The 20,377-nt window shown below is 45.0% G+C and overlaps 1 protein-coding gene and 1 long non-coding RNA gene across 2 annotated transcripts; one reads left to right on the plus strand and one right to left on the minus strand.

Annotated features, from left to right (window-relative positions):
• Positions 1 to 5,485: 5,485 nt before the first annotated feature.
• LOC307247320 lies at positions 5,486 to 6,958 on the plus strand. The gene is made up of 3 exons (XR_013844737.1): positions 5,486 to 5,617; positions 5,786 to 5,903; positions 6,394 to 6,958. It is a non-coding gene; the product is annotated as an uncharacterized lncRNA (long non-coding RNA).
• A 1,218-nt stretch (positions 6,959 to 8,176) lies between these two features.
• tnk1 (tyrosine kinase, non-receptor, 1) lies at positions 8,177 to 19,515 on the minus strand. Its single transcript, XM_080023687.1, has 14 exons — positions 19,417 to 19,515; positions 15,576 to 15,763; positions 14,495 to 14,565; positions 14,180 to 14,365; positions 13,902 to 14,054; positions 13,006 to 13,283; positions 12,224 to 12,350; positions 11,976 to 12,122; positions 10,863 to 10,957; positions 9,944 to 10,207; positions 9,755 to 9,822; positions 9,165 to 9,682; positions 8,985 to 9,080; positions 8,177 to 8,682 (listed from the first exon to the last, which is right to left on the minus strand). The coding sequence occupies exons 2-14, from the start codon at positions 15,736 to 15,738 to the stop codon at positions 8,539 to 8,541; spliced, it is 2,310 nt and encodes a 769-aa protein (XP_079879813.1). The 5' UTR covers positions 15,739 to 15,763; positions 19,417 to 19,515; the 3' UTR covers positions 8,177 to 8,538.
• Positions 19,516 to 20,377: the final 862 nt, after the last annotated feature.

Raw genomic sequence — 20,377 nt, forward strand, 5'->3', positions numbered from 1 at the left:
ATTACAACTTATTCTTAGATGATCGTGACGAACTACATATGCTAAACCACCATGGCATTTGAATTTCGAAAAGCTGTTTGTTTTATGGTTTTATCAGCATGGAGGCTTTATAGATGAACTATATACCAAAATACAACGGCAGGCATGACTTCATGTACGCGTATTTCTGTCCTTATCAATATGCTTTCTCTTCTACCGCTGATCTTTTCTAACCGTGTCCCGGAGCACTTTTCATGAGCATCTAGCGGCTTTCGCGGGATATAAATGTCGTCCTGTGGAGCTTCCCGGGTCTGTGGCCGGGGTCGCCATGGAGACGGGTCCATCACCAGAACACTCCCCTCGAGAGATGTGTGCACTCGCCAGGGCCCTGAAATGGCACTACGCATTCATTATAGTAGACCAGTAAGACCTGTATCAATGCAGGGAGAGAGTAGGATTCAAGTAGACAATGTGGAGAAAGAAAGTGAGTCAGGGTGCGACCAGGAAAGGGAAAAAGGGGAAGTCGTGGGGTGGGGGGTGAGTGGGGGTTAGTAGAAACCTGCCAGAACAAGTTAAAAGTCAAACAAACGTACGATAAAGTTTCCCCCCCAAAAAAACAGCTTTGGAAACACTGGAGACGCTTGGATAACAAAAAGCGTGAAACTTTGCAAATGTTTCCTGTCACTGTGGAACACACACGCACGCACGCACGCACGCCCTCTCCTTTGTGTTTAACTTGACTGTCAATGGGGTTACACCAGAGGACATGGGGTGTGGCCCCGGCGTTCGCCGCTTCCTGCTGCGGGGAAATTTTGACCAAACCCTCCACATCTGCAAGAAGGCCCAAAATGTTTTTTTCCCTCCGCCTGTCTGTAACCTTGCACCAGAGTTGGAATCCAGAGTATGCCTCTGGACTTAAAATAAATAAATTAATAAATAACATTTTTCTGATATGGATGCCAACTTTTTTTTTTTTTTTTTTTGTAATAATGCCCTCTTCAGGAAACTGACCAGGCAAATGTCAAACCAAACTCTTCCTACTGGTTTTCGCCACACTTGTTTTATATCACAGTATCTCGCTCCCCATTATTGTTCAATTTTTTAGCATTTGTAAAAATGTTATTAGTGTTTCCTCTTGATGTTTTCATTAGTGGTATTTTGGGTAGTATATATCATGGTGAATTATTGCTAATCCCTCCACTTGCCCTAGCACGTCTTATACAGTGGGGCAAAAAAGTATTTAGTCAGCCACCAATCGTGCAAGTTCTCCCACTTAAAAAGATGAGAGAGGCCTGTAATTTTCACTTGCACAATTAATAAATACTTTTTTGCCCCACTGTACATTCAAATGTTTGACCACACAAAACCTGTATTCACCCTGTTACTAATCACTTATGAGGCGAAATACAAGCCAAAGTTTATACAGTCAATAGGATGAAGTTTGTTTTTTCTCAATAAATAAAAATGTTAAGTTGAGGCCCTTGCCATTTGTAAATAAAGTCATATAATCTACAAATTGTATGGGCCATTTCATTTTTTTTGTTATTTTTTTCTATAAAAATCTTTTTTTGTATGATTATTGCGGCAGTATTGTCTGTATTTTATAAACATAAAACATATTAAAAATCCTTACTTTAAACAAATGAATGGAAATGTTTTTGGGTTGTTTTCTGTCCTGTGTCAGTCTAGTTCTGTTTGTAGTCTAAAAAATTGTGTGGCAGGGTGTCAGTGATTCAACCGCCGCCGGTGTTGCCAGATTGGAATTGGGCAATTTATTTTATAATTACATATTATAAATATTATAATTTGATTGGGCGGGTAAAAAGGGTAGTTACCGTGCTGAACGGGGGGTGCATGGCGCTCAGGAGGGAGGGATTAATGGCGTCAGCTGCTGTTCAATGATTGGTTTTATAACGTACAAACCACTCCTCCAAACCACGCACATTATCATAGTAGCGACAAAGGAAGAAAAGCAGCTGCAGAGAGTCCAACCCACGCCTCCTCCAAAACAGGCCACTCCTACACGACGGTGCCATGCAATTGTTCCAACGGCCCATTATTCCGAAACCCCAGTGGTCCGAAAAATGGCCCATTGGACATGGAAGGCACCCTCTCATGTAACCCTAACCATCTCCAACCTTATACCTAAACTTAACCATCTCTAAGAAATAGCCTGAAATAGAAGCATGCAAGAATGGCTAGAATGCATAACCTGAGTGGTATCTTCAGCAGAAATACTTCAAAAACGTGTGTTCAGGACCTCATTAACTTGTAACAACTTGGAAAAGGAGCGTAATATGTCCCCTTTAACCATCTCTCAACCCGAACATTTTGGACTAATGGGGTTTCGGAACAATGAACAGTCGAAACAATGGGCTGTCCCCGAAGCTACTGTGGCTGAGGAAGACAACAGACCATGGCAGATGAAAGATAACGTGAAAATGTTAATAAAGGCAGCAATTTTAGCAACTATTAAGAAAAGGAATATGGATAACCTAGTTATGCGTTTGAGCCACAACGATATGACCTTGAGCGCAAATGATGCAGTCTAATCCATGAACGAATGCAAACAAAGGGTGGCTTAGGAAAACAAAATAATTTGAAAAAATAAATAGACATACAGTAGGCATTTTGACAACTATTAAGCAGAAACAATGAGGATCAACTATGAATTGTGTGAGCCTAATATATATATAAGCATATTCGTTTTCACATAAATGTTGATATTTATGAACATGTCGTTTTTTTTATAAATCGGAATAATTTAATAACTTTTGCAACCTTCACATCATGGGATCATTAAAGTTGAAAACATGCGAATTTAACGAAGGCCTACTATAACTTGGAAACATGGTTTTTGATCTGATTTCTGAATCTCACATTAACTTACAGTATGTAGTTTGGTATGTTATTGTTATGGGCTGAACACCCCTCTACAATGATAATAATTGTCTGCTTTTGTCTTTACACCACATTAGGGGGGCCACTAATGAGCTAAATCCTCCACATTTATTCTGTTATTTTATTTTCTGATGAGTCAACAGAAGCGGGGGTCCATTACAAGACCTTTACTGGAAACTTCACGCACTCTGTGAATGTTTCTTTACTTTCCACACAGGCACCATGGCTCAAGATCCTGTTCTTGTTTGGGATGATTCACGCCTATTTGGTAGGTAAACATGCAAATTCACTCTTCAGAACTGAAACAACTGAATACACATTGTTCGAAAAAAGCATTGCAGCCCTAAAGCTCCCTGCTGGTGACTTTACCTCCCTCTCCACGTTGTGCGCTACTCTTCCCGTCATAACGCGTTCAACGCTGTATATAAAATGTACCTGTGGTGTGGGGATGGTTTAGTGTGAGCAGCCACACCTGTCCTGGGTCTAGGTAATTGGGCGCCCGGGTTCAGTGTGGCTGCATACCTGTTGCTCGTTGGTTGGTCTAACGGGCAACAGGTAAAACCCCCATCCCCACACTCACTCAGGAGAGAGGAGCCCTGTCGTGACACATGTCCATCTGCTCCGGGGCTTGTTCCAACTAGCCCTCTCTCTACAATAAACTGTGTTTTCTCAACCCCATCGCCTGTGTCTCTGTGCCGAGGGCCCTGAAGCCGCCACCGTACCATTCAAAACGTTTATAATAATGGATCAAACTGCAGGAGATGCCTGCAGGAGATTCCTTTTTTTATAACACTGTGCATCATAAATATTATAAAACTATTCCAACCAGTTGCTGGTGAAACCGTGGACATACATTTGATGTGAATAGTGTGCGGCCCTCTCCGGTTTTGAGCGCATTCCGGGATCAGGGGACCTATGATGCGCAACTCACTTTTTCACTGCTTGTACACATACTTTTTGGTCTCTGATGGGTCTACTAACACACACACTGTCAAATTAAACTCAGTCTTTTCGTGAGCTGTTTATGTCAGAGAACATTTTCTAAAACAAGTCGTTCCAGCTTTGCCGCCCTGATGGACATCACAAAGGGCCTCATCCTAATTAGAACCGCCCTCCATCGGAGTAACTCAACAAACAAATCTTTTAAAAAGAGGAATGAATACCGACTGTCTGCGAAGAAACTGCAGAGGATGGAAATGTCTGTATTAAATAAATAATTCTGTGTTTCTTTCTAAAACATTTTTTTTAGGTATGCGGTAGATAGACTGTAGGCTGCGGTGCACAATCTGCTGTGCGTTTCTGCAAACAAAACCAATAAAAATAACGTGTTTTTACTGTAGATTCGTTTTTTATTTTCCGAGGTTTACATGAAACAAAAAAATCGACGGTGCCGTGTCGGCCCCGAAAGTTGGAACAAACTTTTAAATGAGGCCGTGTGGAGCGAACAGGAGTGTAGATTCAGCGGCTGGATTGCTTGTTTCTCGCCTCAAGTTTGCTCGGAAACAGATTTTAGTGTACTGATTGGGTGAACTTAGTGAGAGTTTGCAGAGAAATACAACGGAATGCGGGGTAAAGCTCAAACCCCATTGGCTCACACGACCGGGGGCAACTTTGGAACAGAGGGTAATAGAGGCATGTTATGGCCAGAACGCATAATCTGAGTGGTATTTTCAGCATTGACTAGGGTAAAAAGGAGCATAATAGGTCCCCTTTAACATGATGGAATCCATATTTGAGTGTCATTTAAATCCAGTAAACCCGATCCTTGAAACTCCACCTGTAGCCCCATCCAGTGAGGCATCTAGATATACACACACACACACACACACACACACACATATATATATATATATATACATACACACATTATATACACACACACACACACACTGTATATATATTTAGAATACTTAAAATGTGTGCCCTAAAGCGAATGACTAAAAAATGTCTTAGCCTACAAACGCCAGAAATTAATAAATGGAGAGAAACCGTTTATGAGGTATACCCAATGGAATTTAAGCTCCCTTTTTGGGGTGAGATGGGAGAGAGCTGAACGAATAGCTCATTTTTAATCGTAAGTGTAATAATAAACATGACCATCTTTAGTAAATGGGGAAAACACCCCACGGGAACCCTGCAATCTAGATACACATAAACATAAGCATATGCTTTTGAAATTGGACACTGAACGTAAAATATTTAAAAAAAAAAAAAAAAAAAAAGGAAATGCTGGGGATTATTTTTTTAAAAACAACCTTCACAATGGAAATGAACACTTTTAAGGGGTGAAGCTTTTTAAAAGACAAACATTTTAACTGCGCACAATATACGATCCAACTCGAAATGAAAATGAACATATTTCACATCAATTTACAAAACCACCCTATGTATAGAAAACACATTTCCAGTTCTCTCTTCTTCTTCAAAAAAAAGTATTTCCATTACAATTAAACGAACAGAACCGGCCCGAGGACCATAGTTGGACGTTCAGCCGCTGCAGCACTCGCTGGAACCAGAGGGGGCGGTCGAGAAGATGAAAAAAAAAAAAATTACCCAGTGGCGCCGGAAGAACGACCAGCAACAAACATGGCTGCCCGCGCTGCACGGGAGCTTCTTGGTGCCGAAGAGGAGCCGATGTGTCCATCGTGGCTCAACAGAAAAAGGCATCGGGGAAGGGAGGTGGCGTGTCCGCCCGTTCGACGCAGGGAGACGCGCTGCGCCGGTTTTTAGGATGAAGGTATGAGTTTCGCACTCTACGACGCGTCCTTCCTGGGACCTTACTACTCGCCAGAAGCAGCCTGGGGTTGGAGTTGTATGTTTGCAGTATGAGCTCATGGTAATGGATATGTCGACTAACGTCTCGCTTTTGCATTTCATATACTATTTCTTTTTTTTCGGGACCCAGCACCCTGAATCGAGCCTCCGCCTCCCCAGTCACGCCCAGTGCCGCAAATCCAGCCCCTGCTCCATTGCAAGCTCCAAGTACCCCAGATGCTCCTGCAACCCCAAACTACATCCTATGGGTACACACATCTGTGACCTTTTGCATAGTGATGCACTAGGGAACGATTAGCGCTCACATGAAAAGATCACAGTTTTTCCGGCAGTTCAGATGACCGATAAACCAAGGAGCTGGGAGTCAAAAGGGTTTGTCCAAAAACATGTGACAGTGAACAGGCAAAACACTTCAAATCCGGCACCCTTCACAGAAAACCACCACCGTTGTCTCCGAGTAGCTCCATTGTTCTGGGGACAAATGGTTGATTATACGCAAGGACTGGTTTTGGTCTCCATCAGACGACCCGTTGCGTTCATTCAAATGCGGATGGAAAGACTGCTGGTTGAACTTGCTAAATATGTCTGTAGTTCATTTCCTGTAAATTCTCCTCCTGTAATTCCCCCACCTTCCAAGACCAAATTCAGCCGTTTAAATCTCATCCACTGTTTGATGCCATGCCGTGCTGTCTTGTTAACCTGGGTAGCCCTAATGCCGCTTGGTTTCCATTCCCCCAGATAAACGAAGACACCAACAGTGCGCCCAACAACACCTACGTAGAAAACTTGGAGGAGTCGGATTCCGCCCACCGGGCTCTGCTGGAGGCTCACCATAAGTGGCCGCGGAAAAGTCTTGCGGTCGACAGAGGCTGCCGCCAGGGAGCATATGGAACACGGCATGGCCACTATCAACACAAACTTTATATCTCTTGTTGGACAGTTAGTAGAGGTACTGCGTGAAAGACTTGTTCCGCCAGCTGTTGAACCATCACTGGATTAAAACTGTATAATTCATAATGTTGAACATTTTATATATATATATATATATATAAATTTTTTTTAATTTATTTATTTATTTATTTTATTTATTTTTAATTGCTAAATATGTCATCTATTATAATGCTCAGAACAACACAGTGAGTATCAGCAGTACCTGGCAATTAAATGTGTTAGTCGTACAACAACATGTTCACACCTGGTTGTCTTTCGACTACTGTCTAAAGACACAACAAACCTATTAGTAATTGATTTTGCTGTGGGGTTTTACTTTATTCTGTTTGTATGTTTGTAAACTCATTAGTTGCCCTATCCATGAGTTTAAAATGCTGGCTCTGCACAGCACAATTCACTGCTGCGTGCCCATGGGGTATTACTATTGCACTCATGTTTATTCAATATCATTTGACGTGTGTGTGTGTGTGTGTGTGTGTGTGTGTGTGTGTGTGTGTGTGTGTGTGTGTGTGTGTGTGTGTGTGTGTGTGTGTGTGTGTGTGTGTGTGTGTGTGTGTGTGTGTGTGTGTGTGTGTGTGTGTGTGAGTGAGTGAGTGTGAGAGAGAGAAAGAAAGACATCTATCTATATCTGGTCTTACAGTACTGGTCAGTAAAATCCATATTTTTCATGTTTTCATAAGGTTTCACAAATTTCACCTTGAATTCAGTACAAGCTTCTGTTTTAAATCTAGTCCAGGTTTGACATCCCTTAAGTAGTTATTTTTTATCTAGACCTGCTTTTAAGTGGTCTGTGTAGGCAATAAAACGGGCAAGGGTTTTGAACGCACCATGACCCTGCTTTGTGAGCCGGGGGTTGCGTATTTTAATTTTTATCTTTGATTATTTGATGTAGATGCAGCTTTGTGCGCTAATGGTGTGTTGCACATGGACTGGATTTGCCAGCTTTTATGGAAAAGTTACGATCAGGCTGTTTTTTGTTTGACTTGGGCGGAAAACAGTTTCTAATCTGGCAGCACTCACAGCCACATCTGTTAACAATTGGAAAATGTGACACTTGTTTCCAGGAGAGAGAATCCCTCGGTGCCCCACCCAGAAGTCAAACTGAGCACAGAGAAGTCACTTTAAAGGCTCTATTTCCTTTCCAAAGACCATTGCGTAACGGCATCAGTCATCGCACCACTTTTTGGTGATCGTGACAAGGTATTTGTAGATAGGAGATAGAGCTATAGAAAACTTTATATAAAGTACAGTGTACGAAATATTGAATTCAGCACTCCCCCTGCTGGTCGGTGTTGGAAGTAGGCAAAGGCATGTCCGTACATATCCTGTCATGTTATTTTCCGACTGACTGACTCATACAATTCTAAATGCTGGGGAATGTTTTCCTGGACATATTTACCACCCCCCACTTGTTCATTTAATTCAATCAAGCAGACATTAACATTTAAATAATTTGAAGAAAAATGAGTTCCGCCCTTTATGTGGCCCCCGTGGATGGATGACTTAAAACCAGGGATTTAAAACCAAGCTTTGAGCGGTAAAATGGCATTGTGACAAAGGCATTTAAATATATAGCCCAAGACAATTTATTCAAACAATAACCATTACTCGTAGAAATATATACAGTGACATAAAGGCAATTTGTAAGAAAAAAAACATTAGAATTACACAAATATACAGAACGCTTCATTAAAGAAGAAGAAAAGTCTTTTTTTTGTATCCGTGCCCATCACAGGTTGCATAATCATTTTGATATTATCTTTGGTCTTCCACCGGGTCAGCAGTGTGTGTGGAAGCAAAGAGCGGTCTAGCTGAAAAGTGCAAACCTGTCCAGCTAGGTTTTCCTGGATACCCGAGGGGTGAATCCAAATATATATTAAAAGTCAAAAGTAAAGTTAAAAAAAAAGAAAAAAAATGTATTTTTGAGGTAATTTAGGGCCGCTCCCTCTCCATCCTGTCTTCCCGTGTCATCCGGATCAGGTAGCGACTGGCGAGCTGCAGGTTCCACTGGTATTTGGAGAGGACCCGCAGACAGTCTTCCCTGGAGCAGAGGCTCAGGGAGTACAGCTGCTCCAGCTACAGATTTGAAAGGAGACACAAGAAACACAAAAGAGCTTAAAATGTCACACCGGAGACAAAAGAAACACGATAGAGGATTAAAAGTAAAAAAACAAAACCTTAATTTCAGACTTCCAACCCCTAACACTTGGGTATACTCCCATTAACACAAGAAGAGTCCCTTTAGAAACCCAACATGCAAAGCATTTTTATCTTCACTGATTTTCCGGAAGATCCCCTTATGGTCAATACCTGTTTTTTTACAAATGAAGTCGGTTTTATACACAATCAGATAAACTGCTTTTTCCACGAGTCCAAACCTTGAGCTGTTGTTCGGCGCGCAGCGGGTTCCAGTCGTTGCGGCGAAGCGCCAAGTGAACCTCATCGATGGTGACCCCGTGCACCGCCTCCATCACCTGCAGGGGGGGGGGGGGCGCTCCCAGTCAGGAAAACTGGGACATGGCGAATACAAGACACAAAGTGCCGAACCCGTCTCCTACCTGAGCCACCACAGCCGCTCTGCCATGCTGGACCTGGGGCGAGTAGGACCCTTCTTTCTCTCTCTCGCGCACTCTCTCCTTCTCCCCATCTCGCTCTTTGCCGTCCACCTGTTCGTCCAGCATAGGGATGGAGTTTGCCAGGTGTGTCATCTTGACCAGGTTGCTCCCGCTGACTCCCTGCTGGGTCGGGGGTTGGGGCTGGAGATGCGGCGGGGGCCCCGGCTGCGGCGCCAGGGTGACCGGGGGCCCCTGCGGCAGCCGCGAGGGGCCCGGGCTGCCGCAGGGGAGCACCGTGGGCCTCCGCTCGCGGTTTACCACCTGGGGCTTCGGCCGCTTGAAGTTGGGGGGCGGGGGCCTCGGCGGGGCGGCCTCGCTGAACCTGCGAGGGTCCTGGTGCACCGTCACGCTGCGGGCCGCCATCACGTGGGGCACCAGGCGCCCCTGGGGGTCCGCCCCAAAGCCGGCGTCCATTTTGGGCTTGGGCCCGCCGAGGACAGACTCCAGGCTCCGGGACATACCTGGAGAGAGAGGCGGCGTCAGGGGACGACAAGGAGGAGAGCTAGAGGCTGACACCATCTTTATCTCTTTACCTGCCATGCTCTGCAGGTTGGAGCTCGGCTTCTCTCGGGCGACCAGGCCCGTCCTCCAGTTGCCGCTGCTACAGATCACAATAGACCGGGATTTGTGACCAAAAAAAAGAAACAACGCTATAAACCCCTCGTGTCCTACGTAAGGTCCAATCAAACTGCTATTGACTCAAAAACAGGGATGTCACTGACTCGTCTAGCCGCTCTGGCGTTCCCCAGCTGCGATCGGGGTCTAGGTCTCCATGCCCGGTGTGCTGAAGGCTCCCCTTCAGGGGCGCAGAGATGTGGGCGGAACCCGGCGCCGGGAAGGGGGCGGGGTTGGGGGCGGGAGGAGCGGCGGCGGCGGCGGCGGCGGCGGCGCTCGGGGCAGAGAGGGACGGCAGTGTGAGGCCGGCGGGAAACCAGCCCACCGCCAAGGTCCTCTGGTTCTGACCCTTCCACTCGCACAGCTCCAAGCTGCACACATCACCAGCACAGCGCAGGTTAGTAAGGTGTGAGCGTCCACCGTGGGGGTGGTTTCCAGACGCTGGCTGGGTTTAACTCACAGGTTACACATTCAGATTCAGAGGCTTTGATTGAAAAATACAAAGCAAATACACTCCATCTACGTTCCATCCATGCAAGTGTTAAATCGCTAAAAAACTTTCTAAAAATATATATTTTAGAAAGCATGTGATGGATATTGTTGCAGATATACCACAATAAAAAAGGACAGTCAGAGTCAATGTCCAAAGCGACATGTTGGATTAGAACCTGTAACACATGATGTGTTTTTGTGTTTATGTTTATGTGTGTTCAGTCACATTATCTGCTTTCTGGGTCTGTCTTGTAAAAGAGATTCTGAATCTCAAACAGACTAACCTGGCAGATTAAAAATAAATAGAATCACATGGCTGCATCATTAAAACGTTTTTTTTTTGTAATAATAAAAAAAATAACAGCGACCACAGGGACAATAGTGTCGGACGGCGACTGAAAGGCCCCGTCGGAGGCCGGCTCCATGTCAGGGGCCTAACAAAGGAGCCTTGTGTCCTTCTGGGAAGTTTCCGTCGCCTCCACCCCCCCCCCCCCCCGTCCCTCCCTCCCTCCCCCCTCCCTCCCTCTCTCTCACCTGTGGTCTATCACAACCACCACGTCGTTGACTTGAAGGCTCAGTTTCCTGGGTTCGGAGAAGTCCCTGGTGGCCTGCACCTCCATGGGTTTGGCCTGAGGACGGAGAATAAAAACAACACAAATCCATATGTTTGAAGACTTGTGCATTACATAATTTTTTTTATTACAAATCTTTTCATTACATAAATGCTCTGACTCAAGTTTTAACATAACATCATGCAGGGGTACATTTATTTTCATTCTAAGGGCGCAAAATTTGATGACTCACCTGAGCATCTGGAGGCCAGGATTAGAGGTGTTTTAATGGGAACTAATAGAGTCATTTTTTCATACTTTTTTATTCCTCTCCTCAACTCTTTATGCAATATATGACTTAATAACCAAGTTAATATTTCACTATTCTTTCCACCCCTGACCTTTCTTTACATACATTTACTGGGAAATCTTGGCTTTCCAGTTTGTAACAGAACTCGGGACCAGTTGGCGCTGTCGCCTCCCAATTGGCTGATCCGAGCAGCTGTCAGGATTATGTCGTTCGGGAACCGGCGGGAGCTTTGAAAGGCGGGAGTGTCGGCCCGACCGGGAGACCGAGACCGGGAGCAAGTGAGAAGGACGCTGAACACGCTGGTGACCGCGACCCACGGCAAGCTACTCTGAGTTGCCGCTTTGACGACCCCTCTGTAGGAAATAATCAGGGGTTTCGTTTCCGTCCTTTGTTTACGTTAAACTGATGAACTATGGAGGCTGTGACCGCGGCGAAGCGGTACCCAGATCGCAGGAGCATGCCGCGTACGGTGTGAGCTGTCGACTGGGGGCATCGGGAACGACCACGTTTGGGGCTTTAACATCGACGCCAAGGTATTATTGTCTGTTTTCCCAAGCTCTTTATTTTGATTTCTATTGACCTGCAGCGATACCTTTTACCTACCCCTGCCCTAGACGATGAGTATCAATACCTTCACCCAGGGTTGCTCGTTTGCCGTGACGGTACATATAGGTGCAGATAATGATCACCGGCCATTGTTCTGTTTTTTCCCTGTATAGATAGATAGATAGATAGATAGATAGATAGATAGATAGATAGATAGATAGATAGATTTGGGTTGGGCACCTCTGCCACCAGAGCGCCGAGCTGGGAGAAGGTGGGCCGGTCGGCCGGGTTGCAGGCCCAGCACTTCCGCATCACGCTGTAGAGTTCCTGGGGGCAGTCCGGAGGCCGTTCCAGGCGCTCACCCTCACGCTCCACTCTCCAGAGAATCTACATGTGTTGTTTTTTTTAAATTCAAGATATCACAATAACATTAAACCTTATTTGTAAAGCCCTTCCCTAAACGAAGAACTTTCCGCCACCGCACGCACCTGTCTGCCCGACAGGCCCAGCCAGGGCTCCTCGCAGAAGGTGAACATCTCCCACAGCGTGACCCCGAACATCCACACGTCGGAGGAGTGCGAGAAGGAGCCCACACGCAGGCTCTCAGGGGCGCACCTGAGAGGTGGAATGGGTAGAAGCAATAGAATAGGAGATGTTTTTATGACCCCAATGAATCATACAAGAACACTCCCCACAGGGGAACTTCCCGACAGGGGTTGCTCTTTCTCAACTGGTTCCAGATTGCCCTTTTCACTGGAAATAAGCCTGTGAATAGTAATGATAATAATAACAATAGATATAGTGACACCATTAAGTGCACTGTCAATCATAACGAAGATGTAATTCGGAGCTCCCGAGTCTAGTGCATTGTGAAAATGTCAGAATGTTTTAGGGCGAACATACAAAACTGTAGATCTTCTTTATAAACAATTTGTCTAAATGGAATGCTTGCTGAATGTAAAACTTGTGAACATAAAAAAGTGTTATCTTTATAGTGGTTTGGTTAAAAGTCCAGTTTCAGAAAGTAAAATCCCGCTCCGGGATTTTGAGTCAACCGAGTGGATTCGCTTCTTAGCATCGACCAAGACGTCTGTCCGTTCGGTGCATGGCTGGAGCAAAAACCCAGCAGGACTTTTACTTTCCTAACCTGGTGTTTTGCACCGCGAATATTGTTGCGGGGGGACAAGAGCCCAGTAGGACGGTGAAATCCCCACGACACCTATTCCCGTCCGGCCTCCCTTTTTGCCAGTTTACAGTGGACTTGTCTCACCAGGCGAAGGGGATCCGTCGGTGAGCCGTCATCACGTAGTGGTCGGTCTCCTGGCTCAGGCCCCTCATCAGGCCGAAGTCGCCGATCTTGACGAGCTCGCGGGCGGCCAGCAGGACGTTGCGCGCCGCCAGGTCCCTGTGGATGAACCTGCGCCCCTCCAGGTACTCCATGCCCGCCGCGATCTGCGCTGCGAACAGCCAGAGGCGGCCGAGCGGGTACTCGTACGGGCGGGAGCGCAGCGTGTCGTACAGCGAGCCCAGGGCGGCCAGCTCAGTCACCTGGAGGGAGCGGTGGGTGGACTTATTTCAGGACTTGTAGAACTTGCACGTGTCCTAGTTTTGTCGTAAAACTTGTTGATACAGTGGGTTTTTTTTTTGGTTTATTGTATGAAGCCAATTTTCTGTTGTTTGTTTTTTAGGTTTATTTGAATTGCTTGTTGTTCATTTATGGGTTTATTTTGTATTGCCAAATCGTTCTTGTTTATTCTAGAATTATTTTCCTTGTTATTGTTTACTTTTTGGTTTATTGTAAATTGCCAAATGTTTTTGTTTTTAAGTTTGTATTGTATTACTTTATTACCATTGCCTATTGTTCTTAATGTGACCCGCTGGGACACCACAATTTCCCTCTCTAGGGAATCCATCCATCCATGATCATCAACAGATCTTGAATTTTAGGAAATCTGTAAAACCTCAACACAGGTCTGCTATGATTATCAAAATCCACCACCAGTGTTGTGGACCAGTAATTAAACATATTTTATTTTTATTTTCAAAATGAAACTTTTCTCATTTCTTGCACCTTCCTCTCTAGGACAGCCGGGGTCAGTACTTCAGGCCAGACCCAGCAGATCTTAAGAGAAATGCCGATTGACCGAGGGGAGAAAATAACGCTACCATTTTCAGGGGCTGCGTGAGCACCACGCCATAGAGCCTAATGATGTTGGGGTGGTCCAGGGACTGCATGGTGGTCACTTCTTGGAGGAAGTCCGACAGCATGTCCGTCTGCCTGGACAGACTGCTCCTCAGGGACTTCACCGCTACAGAAATCTGGCGAGAGGGAGAGAGAGAGAGAGAGAGCGAGAGAGAGAAAAGAAGGAGGGATGAGATGAGGTGAGACGGTAGTTGAAGCCGGACGGTTGGACTTTGAAGGCCAGAAGGCTCCCGTCCCTCACCACTCTGCCCGCGGGGGTGTGCCACTCCCCCCTCCTCACCACCCCGAACGAGCCGGAGCCAAGCTTCTCCCCGAGGGCCAGCTCGCTGTCCTGGATCAGACTCGGCAGCGCCCGGCTCCCTGTCTCCGGGCCCGGAACCGCCGCACTCCACTGCTCGCTGCCGTCGGGACCTCGACCACTGAAGACCTGTGGACAGAAAAAATCAATACATAAAAAAATGAATCAGGCGGCCTCCACGCCCAGGGGGTGGAAATCCAGTATGTCGACGCGATGGGGACCAATTGACGACGGAGCTCGCTGGGATGGTTATTGTACCTTGGTCATCCAGGACCGTGGCCGCGTGGTGGTCTTGTAGCGTTTCAGGGCATCCCATAATCTTCTCTGAGCTGAGGAAGGACGAAAAAATGACAAAAGTGGTTTTCCATTTAAGGCCTTCATCTTAAATTTTCAGCCTAAATGCAAAATCACCATCAGACAATGACATGTTCTCTTCTCTTCCTGCCCAGGCCCATCTTTAAAGACGCATTTCCATGAGACACAACATGTTTTGACAGAGCAAAACCAAAGGACCATCCTCTGGGCCTGGAAGTGCTCCCCAACCTTTAGACCCCAAAATCAAATCCAGCTGTACAGCTGCTGTGTCGTACTGTTGTATACTGTACTGTATATCTCCATACTCACTTTATTTACATGCACTTTACTGCACATATCTGTATAAACAAATAGTCTATCCCATATGCATAACTCTATTCCCTTTACTTCTATTTTGTACCCCCACTCTGTATTACCTTATTGAGTCTTATTTTATTTTATTTATGTTATTCTATTCTATTCACTAACTGCATTACGCTTCAGGAATCAGTTAGTTTCAGTTAGTTCGTTCGGTAGGTTTAGCTATTAGCTATTAGTTTAGCTATTATGTTCAGTTTAGTAACTATTGTGCATCACCGGGTGCTTTGCAAAGACATTTCACTGCATATATGTATGAAAGTATGTATATGTATGTGACAAATAAACCTCTTGAATCTCAAATAACAGGAAAATACGTTGTAATAACCGGACAATCGTTTGTAATAACAGGTGGTGATAACAGGTAAACATGTCGTAATAACTATAAAAAAGGTTGTTATAACAGGTTGTAATAACAGGATAACAGGCAGTAATAACAGGCTGCAATAGCAGGTTGTAATAACAGGATAGCAGGCCGTAATAACAGGTTGTAATAACAGGATAACAGGCCGTAATAACAGGAAAACAGTCCGTAATAACAGGTTGTAATAACAGGATAACAGGCCGTAATAACAGGCTGTAATAACAGGCCGTGATAACAGGATAACAGTCCATAATAACAGGATAACAGGCAGTAATAACAGGCTGTAATAACGAGAAGTCTCACCTGGCTTGCTGAGGCCGATCTGCTCCAGGTCGCCCTCCTTGACGTAGGCAAAGTGTTCGATGCGGGTGATGTTCATGCCGTCCCTGATGCGCAGGTAGAACTTCTCCAGCTGGACCTCGGCCAGCAGCTGGTACAACCACTGTGTGTCCTGGTCCATCAGCATCACCCGCCCTGCCAGGCACTCACCCCTGGAGGCCCGGGAGCAAAAGGTCAAAGGTCACGACACATTCCGGAATTTCCGGGCCTGTTTCCATTTTCAGCGTTGGATGTAAAAACGTGAGTGTTCCTTGTATGATGAATACGCTACTTGGTTATCATCCATAAAATACAGCTACAATTATCTGTAAAATACAGTTATGAACACAGCTAATAGAGAATATTTGGGTTTGCAAACATTTGACAGTCTGAAGTGCTGATACAGAGAATTATTGTTAATTTTAAGGTTTTTATTATTTTTTATTTTTAAGTTGATTGTTAGGTTTGTTGAATTCCCAATATATATATATATTTTTTTTATCGTTATGACTTTATTATTATTGGCTTTTGCTTTGATGTGAGCTGGAACCAGAACTTCTACTCTGTGAGGTAAGTACTGCAGGTTAGTTAAGGTAAATTTCATTTCAGACAACACAGACAATTAATACTATTATATAATTATATAACCCAGAATCGCGATTGTGGCACCACCCCTTGCGGCCGCCTGCACGAGTGCCTCGTGCCAGTTACGCACATTTTAGTATTTTTAGAGCTTAGAATTCATATATTTTAATAGACCCAACCTAAGAAACACACGTCTGGTTACACAAGGCCTAATAATAATAATAATTTATCCTATATTTTTTGTTATTCATCCTATATAATTATAGGAACCCATATTTCAATAACAGAACGATAGCAAGAAAGGAGAAGCATGTTAATTAACAGAATTGTCTTGTTTTATTTTACATGTGGAACAGCTTTTCTTGTTTCAAGGTAAATACTGCGTTTCAAACATTTTGCACAGTTTAAACATTATGTTGAACTATATTTCATCAAATGAATATGACACACGGTTGCCCGGGGCAACCGGGCAAAGAACAATATCTTGGCCTGTTAAGACAAATGAGGACAGGATAATCACAGTTATTGGGGTCGAATTAGTGTGTAGAAGCAGAGGGAGAGACAGGAAGCAGAAAGACAAAAGGATCGAAACCCCTGTCTTCAAGCCTGACAACTAGAGCTCCGTGCCGTGACTCATCTTAAACATGAGTTTAAGATGCTCCCGAACTCCCAAGGATTCCTGCAGCAGTGACGCAAGTGTGCCCACAAGTGTTATCTTGTCAACATCGGTGGGTTGCCGGTCAAACCAGATCCCTTGTGCGACTACAATAATCTCAATCCATCTCCATATGAAACCTCAAAAAGTGACATCCGAGCAGGAGGATTACATGACTCTCCTTTCTTTCAGGCGGGTATTACGAAATAACCTGTTGAAGGAAGGGCACCTGCTCAGCTCGGCTACGCTCTACAGCAGTGGTGTCAAACTCAAATGACATGTTGTCTTCTTCTCGGCTTGATTTTTTGTTTTGTTATTTTTTTCGCCGGCACATTCTTGAATGGCCCCGTAATCCTGTTAGAAATAGCCCTCTTTTGTTCTTTTTAATTCTGATTTATGTTTTGAAAAACATGAAGGCAAATTGTGTGGAAGCATTAAGCATTGTGATTTGAAAAAAGTCATTTGCGGTCCAGATTTATTACAATAATATATTAATGCATGTAAAAGTAAATAATAATAAACAACTACCATAAAAATAAATAAATAATGTTTATTTAATAAAAAAATTAATAACCTGTTGAATAAAGGGCACCTGCTCAGCTCGGCTAAGCTCTATGGTAAAGCAACACGAGCAGTAAAGTAAAGGTCAGCATATGCATAATCACACAACCTCAGTTCCATCTTTTGTGCTCCATGAAGGTCCTAGTGCAGTGGTATTGGAACTTATTTTTTTAAGTGCCCCCCCCTCTAAAAAGTACAAATAAAAAAGGTGTCGTATGCAAACTAACGTAGTTTATAGTAAACGAGGTGGAACGGTCACATTCATTTGTGGCTTTTATTGCATAGTCACACAGAAAGGCTTACAACCAACGGAAATATAATAATGAAAACAAAAGTGAAAATAAATTAAATGTATAATTTTCAATGATACAATCAGAATTATAAATGTGAAATAAACACATTTCATTAAATTCAATTAGTCATGCCAAGTTAGTGCTTAAATTATGTTAAAGGCCAAAGTGAGGAAATATATACATAGAATTAAAAAACAAAAAAAACAAAAACAATTTTACTTTTTTGGAGAGAGGAACTGAGGAACCGGTCCTATTGAAGCTAGAACGGATCCTGAAATCGAGACGCAGTATCGATCCGCCCACCCCGACCAGAAATCCCCCGCAGAACCTCCACGGGAAACACGGTCATAAAAATAGTTAGTCTTTTGCTTGACAGATAACCCATCTCTCCCTCTCTCTCTCTAAACTATTTTTTTTTACCGGTTGACTGATTTGTCTCTGTTTTTTTTTTTTTAGTTCCTTCGTGATAAAGTTGCTGCTGCTGTGACGTGACTTACTGCAAATAAAGGAATCTTAAAAGTCAAGTCTCTCTCTCCAGACAAGCACAATAAGAGGACTAGTCCGGGCATGAGCTCCATTTAGCCTAAATTAATTTCCAAAAGGAAAACTCCCCAGCCAACACCCAACTGCACTATTCCGCACCACACAAACACACACGCATATACAGTAACATAGTGATCTCCGGGCGTGCGTTGCAACGGCATTTCACCGAATATATGTATGGGAGTCTGTATATGTATGTGACAAATAAACCACTTGAATCGTATGTTCGTTATTTCCTATCCCGTTGTTTTGCGTGGGACAAATGAAGCGCCGTGAATCTCTGGAAAGAACGACGACGCCCGGGTTCACTGACTTTATGGACGGACTGATCAATGTTTAACCTCCATGTGCTGAGCCCCTTGCAAGGCGTTCAGTTTGTTACGGTCCGACGGATCACCGTCGCACGAACTGCTATCGCCACTGTCCGCCTTCAACGGAGCCAAGAGGATTGTTTACCTTGCCCACTGCCACGTTTGATTGCCCGTGTTTGCACTCCCCGTGACACGGGACTGCTCCCCAGGTGGAGCTTCTGTACAATGGGGGCTTTCACCTGCCGAGGGGGCGGGGCTTGTCTCCCACTACTCACTTTACGCTGCGTTCCGTTGAAACTCGGAAGTCGGAAAATCAGATCTCCGAGGCGGCATTCCCCGCTCCCGAGCTCTACTGTATATACTGTGTCCCGTCCGCCTCTGTTCGGGCAAACACGGACCCCCACAGTAATCGAATCCCACAAACTACAACGCGTATGTTGACGTCGGAGGAAAAACGCAGAGATGTCGAAGTAAGATCGAAGTCAGGCGAGTTGTCTAATTAAAAACCGACGCAAAAAAAAAAAGGGGGGACTTTGTTCACCGTCGACGCGTTGTCACACGTGACGGAGGGGTCCGTCGTCCCGGGGAAGTGGCAACCGAGCGATCTGCCCCGGAACTCCCGCTTCCCAGTCGGAGTTGGGAGTTTTCCCGAGTTCCGACTTCAACGGAACGCAGCGTTACGTTGTTACACTGCACCCTCGCTCGACAATTATCAAAATACCGATACTACCCGCGAGCTCAACGAACCTCTAACCTCATCTTTCTACGTCTAAAGTTGATTTTTTTTTTTTAAAGAACTAAATGCCAACTATTTCTTTTTCTCTCTGAGCTGTAAAGTGCAAACACACGGAACTGATAAGAAGCGGCGCCTCGCCTACCGTGAAGGAGAATCACCGCCAGGCTACTCGGTTTCCAATCCCGAGCGATATCCTGCACACGCCGTTAAACGACCCATGCTCGCGTCGGCGGGGACGCCAAATCCCCCCCCCCCCCACCCGCGATTTGGTTTATTGTTATTACTGTTGATTGTTTTAAACGGTTCTCCGAGAGCGCAAAACAAATCATTCGGTTCGTCTACCTGTACGTGTGGCCCCGCCCCCAGAAGAGCTGCCCTTCTGACCACGCCCCCGCCCCCGCCCGAGCGCCTTCTGACCCAGAACCGGCGTTTTGTTTTTTTTTTATCCGAGGGGTGGTACGGAGACGGGAAGTCAAGCAACCTCCGAGGTGACGCCGTGCGTGTTGATTTTCGCAAGTGCCTTTCCCGTGCGAAGATCGTAATTCGGTGTGGCCACGGTGCCGTTCGAGGGACATCGGAAATCGGAGACAACGCCCAGATATCAAATAGCTGCTCCTGGACCGATCGGGACCGGGGACCGAGGACCGATCACACGGACCCCCGGGGTGTTTTCTTGTTTTCGGCTTGTTTTAGATGTGCGAAACGAGTCGGGATGTGTGCATTTTTTTTTTTTTTTTTTTTACCGAACCACGTCAAACCAAGTCCGATGACGGCCATGCGGTTAACAGCATGGGAAAGTTGCCAGCAGGCATGACGCTTAAAAAAGCCTCTCTCCGCTCCTTGCCCGTTCCTGCCAAACAAGTTCGGCTACATTTTTACAATCCACGATTTCAATGCAAATCCAAACCGAACAGCGGAGCTCCCTGGTACAGCAACGCAACTCCTTATTTCTCCCCCCCAGACACAACAGAGGCAATGGGAACTTGCCAGGAGAGGAGGGTTTTGGTATTAATAAATAATGAGTAATAATGCATTTCAATTGCTCGGGGGTCAAAGAGTGATATCAAATCCAAACACAATAAAGACATCAATAAAACAAAAAC

The sequence above is a fragment of the Zeus faber genome (assembly GCF_960531495.2).
Source record: "Zeus faber genome assembly, chromosome: 22".
NCBI lineage: Eukaryota > Metazoa > Chordata > Actinopteri > Zeiformes > Zeidae > Zeus > Zeus faber.

Excerpts from the sequence above, each read along its gene's own strand:
- tnk1 (XM_080023687.1), bottom strand. The coding sequence starts at position 15,738 with ATGCTGATGGACCAGGACACACAGTGGTTGTACCAGCTGCTGGCCGAG. Across the intron at positions 13,284-13,901 it reads TCACGCAGCCCCTGAAAATG|GTGACTGAGCTGGCCGCCCT; the intron begins GTAGCGTTATTT and ends CGCTCCCTCCAG. Across the intron at positions 9,683-9,754 it reads CAACCTGCAGAGCATGGCAG|GTATGTCCCGGAGCCTGGAG; the intron begins GTAAAGAGATAA and ends CTCTCTCTCCAG.